Source organism: Megalopta genalis, chromosome 8 (assembly GCF_051020955.1).
Source record: "Megalopta genalis isolate 19385.01 chromosome 8, iyMegGena1_principal, whole genome shotgun sequence".
Lineage (NCBI taxonomy): Eukaryota > Metazoa > Arthropoda > Insecta > Hymenoptera > Halictidae > Megalopta > Megalopta genalis.
The window spans coordinates 5,804,268-5,814,008 of NC_135020.1; the positions used below are offsets into that span (position 1 = coordinate 5,804,268).

Below are 9,741 nucleotides of genomic sequence, written 5' to 3' on the forward strand. Positions count from 1 at the left end.
TCCACGGCAATATGTGACAGTAAATTACGACGGCTGCCAAACATTGCAGTTCCGTCCCCTTGTACAAAGAAACAAAACGAATCTAGCGTTTAAGGAGTAAATATCGAATACGGTGGGGTGAAAGGATACACGATTTTGATCTACGCGTAGTTATGTCACTGGCAAACTTCATTTATACACTATTTCGCTGACGGGAATTCGCAAGACTTCGTGGCAGATTTCATTATATCCGTTAGCGAGGAATTCATTTAGCAACGGAGTCGTGACAAAAAAAAATCCGCGAACCACCACTTTTTGATCTCGTTTAACATTTCTGTTGTCGTCTATCATTTCCCTTGCTGCCAGCCCGTGCGAATAATCTTTCCGCGTTTATCGTGCCGCACAAAGAAAAGCAAATACAGAACGGTTTAGGGACCATTGTAAACGGACAAAGAAATGCAGCGTTGTTAGAGATAAAATTATTTCTATGCATCTCCTCTTTTCAGTGATTTCTACCCTGTTATTACTGTACACGGTTGACTTTAAACCGTAGTTGTAGAATAGTGTTAAAATTTAATTCAGCATGTTATTTAATTACCAGCGGGGCGGTGAACTTTTATTTCGAGCTGAAACGAATGAAAGAACTTGTTATAAACAATAGTGGAACGGTAATAAAATTATTAGCATGTATTTTTCCGTTGCAGTTGTTGTTACGTTTGCATGATTTGAGGATAAATATTACATTATTAATAACACCAGTAAATTTTTAATTCGAAACATCGTTAAAACTGCCATTTTTAAGAAATATGCTAAAATAAGACTGACATACAATCGTAGGAAGAATGTTAAATTAGGAAAAACAGAATTGACCATGACTGGTAGCAATTGCAAGGTGCTTATTTGCATAATCAGCTACGCAATCGTCAAGAGAAGGACTTAAGGTTTATATTTTTGTTTCCGCAGGAGAATTTCGAATTTTATAGAAAAATATTCTTTTTTTTATAATACTTCCGCGACTATTACTATCTATGTAAGTTTGCCGCAAACGCGACATTTAATATAACAATTGACCGGCAATACGCGTGAGTTGCACTTTAAAACGCAACATCAACCGCAGAATTTTAAAGGACAAAGCGGTCTAGGACTGAACTTCATCCCCGGTAACGCAGCAATTCACCGTACTCGCTTTCATAAAATTTCAAAATTAACACGTTGACTGCTCCACTGCTGCCAGGGGATCTCCGCGAATTTTCGTTAAACCGATGTACCAATCTCACAGCGCAGCCGACAGAATATATTAAACTTTTCAGGTGCAGTTATAACCACCGTTTCCTATAATTAAAGAAGAAATCGGAGTCGTTATTTGAAACTATTCGACGCCTCGAAAATGTGCGCGATCTTTTGAACGGCCGATAGGAGAAACAATTTTTAAAAATAATTTATCGATTTTACGATTACAAACAATCGCACGCGACGCCGTCCGTGTGTATGTTTGAAGGAAATTTTGGGAATTTTATTAAGCCTGCTGCGTTAACCTCTACTTAATTAAATAGGAAATCGATATGAATATCAGAAACCGTAACAGTATTCCCCAAATGTCGCTTCGGCGAAATGAAACCAAGATTGAACCGAATTCTCTGGACACGGATCCCTTTGATTTGCAGGTTATGTGCCTGTCATCTAGGGAACACGAAACCAATGACTATTTTCAAAACCTCGTTTTCAATTTACATAGCTTTTGTGACACGCCTTTTAGTAATGGTGGAGACAACTTTGAGCTTGAAATCGACTACAGCAAATTTTCTCTAATTGACACTTAGATTGTAAACAAAAATGGACAATTTAGGAAGAGGAGATACAATTATTCGAGCCTGGCGGCTCGTTTTTATAGTTGTTGACAATCGGTAACTATAAATATACTCCTCTTCCCGAATTGTCCATTTTGTGTACAATCTGAGCGTCAATTAGGGAGAATTTACTGTAATTGCGTCGGTTTAGTTAGGGCTTCAAAATTATAAGGCAAATATCTCGGATGCAAGAAAGTAATTTTCTTCCCTTCAATCTCTGATTGGTGCCTTTTGAAGGCAGCACCGTCTGTTAACATTTTTAAAAGTCTCGTCGTAACATCAGCGTCGAGATTGAAGGCAACGTTATATCACGCGACTTACGGGCATCCAATAATGAAACCCGAGACATTTCAGCACAAGGTGAACAAATAAACCACCAAGAGAGGTCACGATAGAAATAGTAAAACCTTTTCATAAAGCTCCAACTCACAAAGATTTAAATAGAGGAAGAAATAAAAAGCAGTCCACCGTCTACACCGACACTTGTGCGACATAAGAAGTCAGAGCAATACATGGAAAAGACCAGAGGCAAAAGGTCAGGCAACTGAAGAAAAAAAGTTAAAAACACCAAGAACAAGAACGGGAGTGAAGATTGTAATTATGGTAAAGAAAGAATGAGAGAGAGAGAGAGAGAGGATTAAAAAAGGATAGGAACAAAAATAGCGTTATATTTCAAGAAATTTAATTATATATTTAGTTTCGTTTGTGTACACTCGCTGACAATTCTGTCTTTTTGTGTGTCTAAATATTCTATGTACAAAACATTCTAAGACAATTTAATGTACAACTGCAAATGATTCATGGAAAGATTGTGTATAGTAATACTGAATTGAAAGTTCGAGTAATTAAAATGCAAAATAATTCGTTAAGATTTATCAACACGAATATATTACGTCATCAATAGCAAAGTCTCTCGGCATCGACGTTAAAATGATTTCATTTGTAAATGCTAATACGTTGCTATTTAAGAATTACAACTAAAATGTCAAAAATGAGAAATTCATGTGATCGTAAATGTAAATTAAACTTCAAAGAAATTACTGCCATGAATTTTATATGTATGCATAATGCACGGATAAGACATGAATTGATATTGAATAGCAATATTGTTGGCTGTCATAAAGCGATCAACAGTTGTTTAATTGTCAAAGTACTAAAGTACTGGATAGAATTATATTATGATGCTTCCGATTTATTTTATTTGACATTATTTTTCATTTTCATAGAACATTTCTTTTATTTAATATTACAAGAATAATAACACGCGCGTATATATAAAAAGAGTTTACTTCATGTTTTGTTTCCTATGTATATAATGTTCGTAATAAAAATTAAATTTATAAAAATATGGTGTATCTCGATACGCGTATAACATAACATCGCTACAATTTGTAACCATATTTCTGCAACCAACTTAATCCTTTGGTCGGAGATGATTTTGGATAGTATTCCAATGAAACATATCCTTTATAGCCTTCTCTTTCTAAGACAGAAAGTACATATTTGTAGTCGATTTCTCCAGGCGTGTCAGGTTCGTTTCTATCTGGAACTTGACCAATTTGTACATGACCTGCAAATAAAACAAACGAAAATGAACGATTTAATGATTTATATAAATACCATTTTTTGAAAACACGATTGTGTAAAAAATTTAAAATCAATACATACCCGTGTAAGGCATTAATTCCTTAATATTTTTCGTAAGATTTCCACAAATTTGTTGCAGGTGAAATACATCGATTAGTATCTTTAAATACGGGCTATTTATCTTTTTCACTATGTTTAAACCTAAATAAAACACTCACATTAACGATAGAAGCATTTTAATTGAATATTATTTTTGGCAACTTTTTACGATTACCTTTTTCAAAACTATTCAAATAATAATTTGGAACGTCAGCGTTGCAGATCGGTTCAATGAGAGCAACGATTCCTTCTTTTTTAAATTTCTCGACCGCGTATAAAAGATTCTTTTCGTAGACGTCGTCGTTAGCGGATGTTGGCTTACTCACAATACCGGACAATACATGAATTCTGACAGTTAAGCAAAAAATAAATTAGAAAAATTGAGAAATACAATAAAAGATTATGATTAGTTTTGGTTAGTATAAATAAAATTTTGTTACTGTTTGCAGTTTAATGCTTTTGCGTATTCTATCGTTGTGTCAATGCTCTTCTTGAAATTCTCCTCTTGTCCAGGAATTGCAGCAAATCCTACGTCTCCCTTCGATATATCACCTAATTATGATACAAATATCTTAAGAAGATCTTCATGAAGTGAATCATTCATATTCTTTTCCTTACATTAATCATAATTTGTACATACCTGTATAAACATTTAGGAGAATTTGTTCGACGTCGGCACCTCTTTTAGCCTCTACCATATCTTTAATAGTAGTGCCAGGATAGATACTGCTTTCGACAGCTTTAAATCCAGCATCTTTAGCTAATTTGTATTTTTCCTTGAGAGATGGCGTATCATGAAACATGAAGCACAAGTTCACAGAAAACTTAAGGCTCATGTTGATATATATGTACTTCCTATCCGAAGTGACTTTCACAACTGCAGATTTATAACAGAGACGTTATTATTCTGCAGAAGTAATACTTATATAAGCTACTTTAATCTCTTTTAAATATAGTAAGTCACTATCACACAGCCAGATAAGAATTATCTTGTTTTCCTAATATTTAACTGTATGTATATAAATGTTTCAATTTATCGTTTTGTATCGAACTACTCAATACAAAACTACACAAATCTACTGTATGTGAGATCATTTTCTCCGTTTATATACTACACGTTATAAATTTAACTGAGTACACTTTCTCCGGCATGGTGGTACAATTAGCAAATCTAGGAATTATGAAGCTAGATGAGAATAACTGATGAGGGTTCTTATTAAACACGACAAAACAATGAGACAATTTTTTATTAAATAGGCAAATTGAACAGTGTGGAAAAAGAATCTCGATTGAAATGATTAAGAATTATATTGAAAAAGAAATATATATAAAGACAGAAGTAAAAAAGATGACAATTTTTTTTAATATTAAAATTTTTTTAATTTAGTTTTTTTTGCTAAATTTTAAAATAAAATTAGAACGGGAATCCACGTCGCCCGCAGTTGAAGTGTAAGTGAAGTCAAGTGAAACGGGCATGATTAATATATTTTAAAGAATAAGAACTATCCGCTAAAACATTTTCCGGTTTCCATTTTTCTTTATTAATAACTTGTACGCTACTAGTATGCGACTAGTTTCCGCGCAAAATCAACTTAAAAACCCTACTTTTGATTGAAATCTATCGAAATATTCATACACATTCCACAGTCAAACACCTTCGATCGCGAGAAAAATACGAAAATCCGTCGAGCTTCAACGAACGTGTTTTTCCGTTTAGATTAGCTCAAATAAAAATGTTGTTTACAAATCCAACAGTGTTTTCGCAATGTTAGTCCAAAGTCAAATGATTATTTTCGAACCCGACAAGCACGCGAAACGTACACTTATCACTTATGCATTCGTATTTCGCGATACACGGACTGGTAGGTACTCCGAATGTTTACATCGCTTACCTAAATGATCACTGTGTACACGCAGCGCAGTACATAGCAACGGCAGTGAATCCGGTTTATAGGAAATCACGATGTTACTGTATCACGTAATCAAGTGATATTCCGATTCGAATCTCCCGCCGCTTCTCCTCACCTCTGACACCGCGTCACGAAGATCGCCGTACTTCCGAAGATCGATCGGTGAACGCTAGGCGATAGTAAATTCGCCATTTAGTAAGTTCTCGACCAATGAATATTCTGTCATGTCACGGTATAATGAAATATACGGGGGTACGTGCCGTCCCCGCGCCCGCCCGCCGCCACGATGCTATTATTGTTAGCTGCCGTTCTGTTTCTATCGTGGCTGTTGCTGAATCTCTCCTAATACCGACACGCGATTCCGTAGCCATTCTATGGGTCTCAATTCTCGCAATTATTTGAGGGACAGGGCTTTCCCGCGTTCGCGAGCCCACGACACGGATCTGTAAAGTACCTGTTTATCGTGTTCATAGGTACTAATAAACCTATTCGACTCGACAATGACATTCTATTTCGGTTCTTCGGTTGTCAGCGGGGATGCAGATGCGCGAATAACGAGACTAATTCTCGCCAATTGCCAACGTGTGCGCGAATATCAGCGGAGACCTTTTGACGGATTTCGCGCGGGAAGAACTGCGCTGTCGAAGCCAGAAACGTAAGTAACACGAGAGACCATCGAGAAAAATAAAGCAGTAATGCTTTACTAGCTTAACTATAACTTAAATTTGAAAGGTTTGGAAGCCGGAATTCAAACGCGTAACGCGAGGAAGGGTTTGCTTCCCCGAAATGAACTCGAGCTGTTTGGAGTTGCAGTAAATTTTTTCTCTAATTGTCCCTGAGCTTGTAAACAAAACTGGACAATTTGGAAAGAGGGGATACGATTATTTGAGCCTCACTGCTCATTTTTATAGCAGCCGATTGTCAACAATTGAGCCGTTTATTTTGAAAGTGGCATAAGTCACTTGGTTTTTAAGTCGATATATTTAAGGGTTTGCGTTTTAACACATTTAAAAATATGGATGCTAACTTTCGAGAAGATTTACTTGTAATTGTTATCTCAGGATACTGATATTTTCCTCAGTATAAATAATTTCGTATAAACATTAAAAAATCGCCACATTTCATTGCGGTAAAGTGACGTATGCCACTTTCAAAATATACGGCTCAATTATAGAAATGCGCCGCGAGGCTCGAATTATCGTATCTTCTCTTCCCAAATTGTCCATTTTTTGTTTGCAAGCTGAGGGACAATTGCAGAGAATTTACTGTACTGTTTGTTTTGTTTTACGGAGATCCACTTCATATGAAGAGTCGTTACTTTCCTTTCTCACCGGTAAAAGTGGTAATAATTAGAATGCAGATGTTTATGCAAAATGAAAATTGACTGTATTAAATGTAAGAAGTAGGTATCATAGAGAGATTTATTTCTTCTTTCATTAACTTGAATTATTTGCAAAGAGTGTAATATATATATATATATATATATATATATATATATATATATATATTTATTTATTTATTATATATATTTATATATTATTTATTATATATATTATATATATTTATATATATATATATTACACTCTTTGCAAATAATTCAAGTTAATGAAAGAAGTTAATGAAGAAGAAATAAATATATATATATATATAGTATCTTTAACCCTTTGAAGACGAATTGCATAGAAGTGGAAGCATACCACGTATTTATGTGCATAATAAAAGATCGGGATACATTTTTTGTCCATATTTCTCATGGTTCTGTATCAAATCGCCGACGATCATTTCACCGACAATGTCCTAATTTACACCATTTGACCGACATCGATTTCGCCGACTGTATTAAGTAATCGAAATAGTGAAATCACCGACAATGTTTTTATCGACATTTGATTCATCGACATCGACTTTATGTTTACCTGCCAATGATAGTAATTCTAGTGAAACGAGTGTCGATGAAACAAACCATTGTCGGTGATGTCACTATATCCGTTAAACAATATCATCGGCGAAATCATTGTCGGTCAAATGGTGTCGATTACGACATTCTCGGTGAAATGATTGTGGGCGATTTTATACAAATCCAATTCTCATTACTTAAGTCTTTCATATAGAATTATGTTTGTTAATATAGTTTTATGTTTGACGTATAAATTTTTGTCATAAATGCATAAACATCCACAGTCTAGTAATAATAGCAATGATAATAATAATAAAAAGTGAATAATGAGATGGTATTGAAGTACATTATAATTAACCGCTCGAATGATAAAAATTATTGAAAGTATATTTCCGCTTGAAAATTTGATACGTCGGTATAAGATCAAATATTTATAAGGCATTTATAAAATATTTGAACTGTGTAACCAGAGACAAAAAGTTTTAGCTTTATTGAAGATGCCATCGATGACATTTCGATGGCCTTGAGTACTACGACCAAGGCAATTTCTTCCACGATCAATTTCATCCCTTTGGACCATACATCTTTTCCTAAACGTTTTTTACGTGTTTGAGAACGTGTAAGATAATGGAAGTATTTGTGATGAATGTGACACTCCTCCCCAGCCAATTTATGTTACACAACACCGTGCGATATAAATTGGATCGAAACACGGAATATATATCTGAGGACAATTGTAAAGAATACAATTTTTCTTTATATCATTAACTTTGCATTTGTTATAGTTTTTAATCTGTTACTATCGCGGAACTTTTCGATTTTATGAATCAATTTACATACATGGTAAAGACAATATTTTTATCAATGTTTGTATTTTATTGCACGTTGACTCCTTGTATTCGTCGCAAACGAAACATTATTAAATGTTTGACAATTGAATGATTATTGACAATTATTTGACCGGCAATATTTTCATCGACGCGATTTCAGCGATACCGCATTTCACCGACATTGTTGATACAGGGTGTCCCATAATAATATTGTTGCGAATTACTGCATTTCTTTCGCGTCGCGGCATTTTATTTGCAATAAAGTGCATAAACTATAATACAACTCAATTCAATTATGTTAGAGATCTTTGAATTTGAAACGTTGATCGCTCGACGGTCCGATCTCGACTCTTCGATCGTCCGTTGATAACACACCTCCGTGGCAACCCCTCTCTTCTATTATTCTTTAACCCTTAAATGCATAGAGTCCCAAAAATGAATCAATAACTTTTTGCGCGGATACCCGACAACAGTTTTGATATCGATACATTTGGCTGAATGGCAGTGATTCCTTTGTCCATTGACTTATCAAAAATTAACTAAAATAATGACATTTGACTTCAATATTTGTATCTTTCTGACGTTATACCAATTGGCGCGCATTTTTGATAGCAGGTTCATTTACGTACTTTTGGAAGTGGATTATTTAGAAATATTTTGGTGTATTCGTTAAACAAACAATATTTTCTAAAGGTAAGGCTCTTATTTATTAATTTGCTAGTACTTTTGTCTATATTCCGTAACTATCATGTGTATGGAGGGCTTATTTCGTGTTGATGCAAAAATGGGACAACATGCACTAATGGTAATAATTACGACATGTATTTAGTACTATGCTTCCTTTATTGGTTTGTTGGTTTTGTTTTGGTGTGGTATGCATGTGGTTTATAATTTTGTTATAGATATGTCATACTAACTAAAGAATTTTTATGTCTATTTTGCATAGTGTACCAAAAATGAATCATTAATATTTTTCAATAAAAACCCTATAAGATATGACTTATAATTTTTTTTAATATTTTTCCCGATTTCCACTCATTTGAAAAATTATAACCCTATTTTTTAAATAAAATTCATTAATTCATGCATTTAAGGGTTAAGGAGTTGTTCACAACAGGGCAGTTTCACATTACAGCGACTTGATTTGGACAAGTCGCCGACAAGTCGACAATATTAACATCCAGAAAGGGGTGATTTTTAAGGTTATTTGAAGTAACTTTCTCCTTAGCGAAAAAGCAATCCGCGGCTTTGTTTGCGAGCTATTAACGGAAAACACTGATCAATGAGAGGCGAGATCAACTTAAATTGCTTTACCTTTGTTAATCTTGACGATAATGCATGACAATCAATAAAAATGTTGATCAATACAGAACTAATATAAACGTATAATTGTTGTCTCTATTTCTACATTTCTTATCCACATAGTGTCGATAATTTGTCGGTGAAACGAGAGTCGACGTAAACATTTGTCAGCGGTGATTTCAATATGTCGGTGTATAAACAATGCCGATAAAATGCAACGTCGCTGAAATCGTGTTGATGAAAACACTGTCGCTGAAAATATAATCGTTCTTGATTTCAAAATAACCCAA

General features: G+C 34.4%; 1 protein-coding gene across 1 annotated transcript; it reads right to left on the bottom strand.

Moving 5' to 3' along the window:
* Positions 1 to 2,997: 2,997 nt before the first annotated feature.
* On the bottom strand, positions 2,998 to 4,415 carry LOC117225109 (putative hydroxypyruvate isomerase). The gene is made up of 5 exons (XM_033478432.2): positions 4,153 to 4,415; positions 3,953 to 4,064; positions 3,688 to 3,860; positions 3,495 to 3,614; positions 2,998 to 3,396 (listed from the first exon to the last, which is right to left on the bottom strand). The coding sequence occupies exons 1-5, from the start codon at positions 4,346 to 4,348 to the stop codon at positions 3,209 to 3,211; spliced, it is 789 nt and encodes a 262-aa protein (XP_033334323.2). The 5' UTR covers positions 4,349 to 4,415; the 3' UTR covers positions 2,998 to 3,208.
* Positions 4,416 to 9,741: the final 5,326 nt, after the last annotated feature.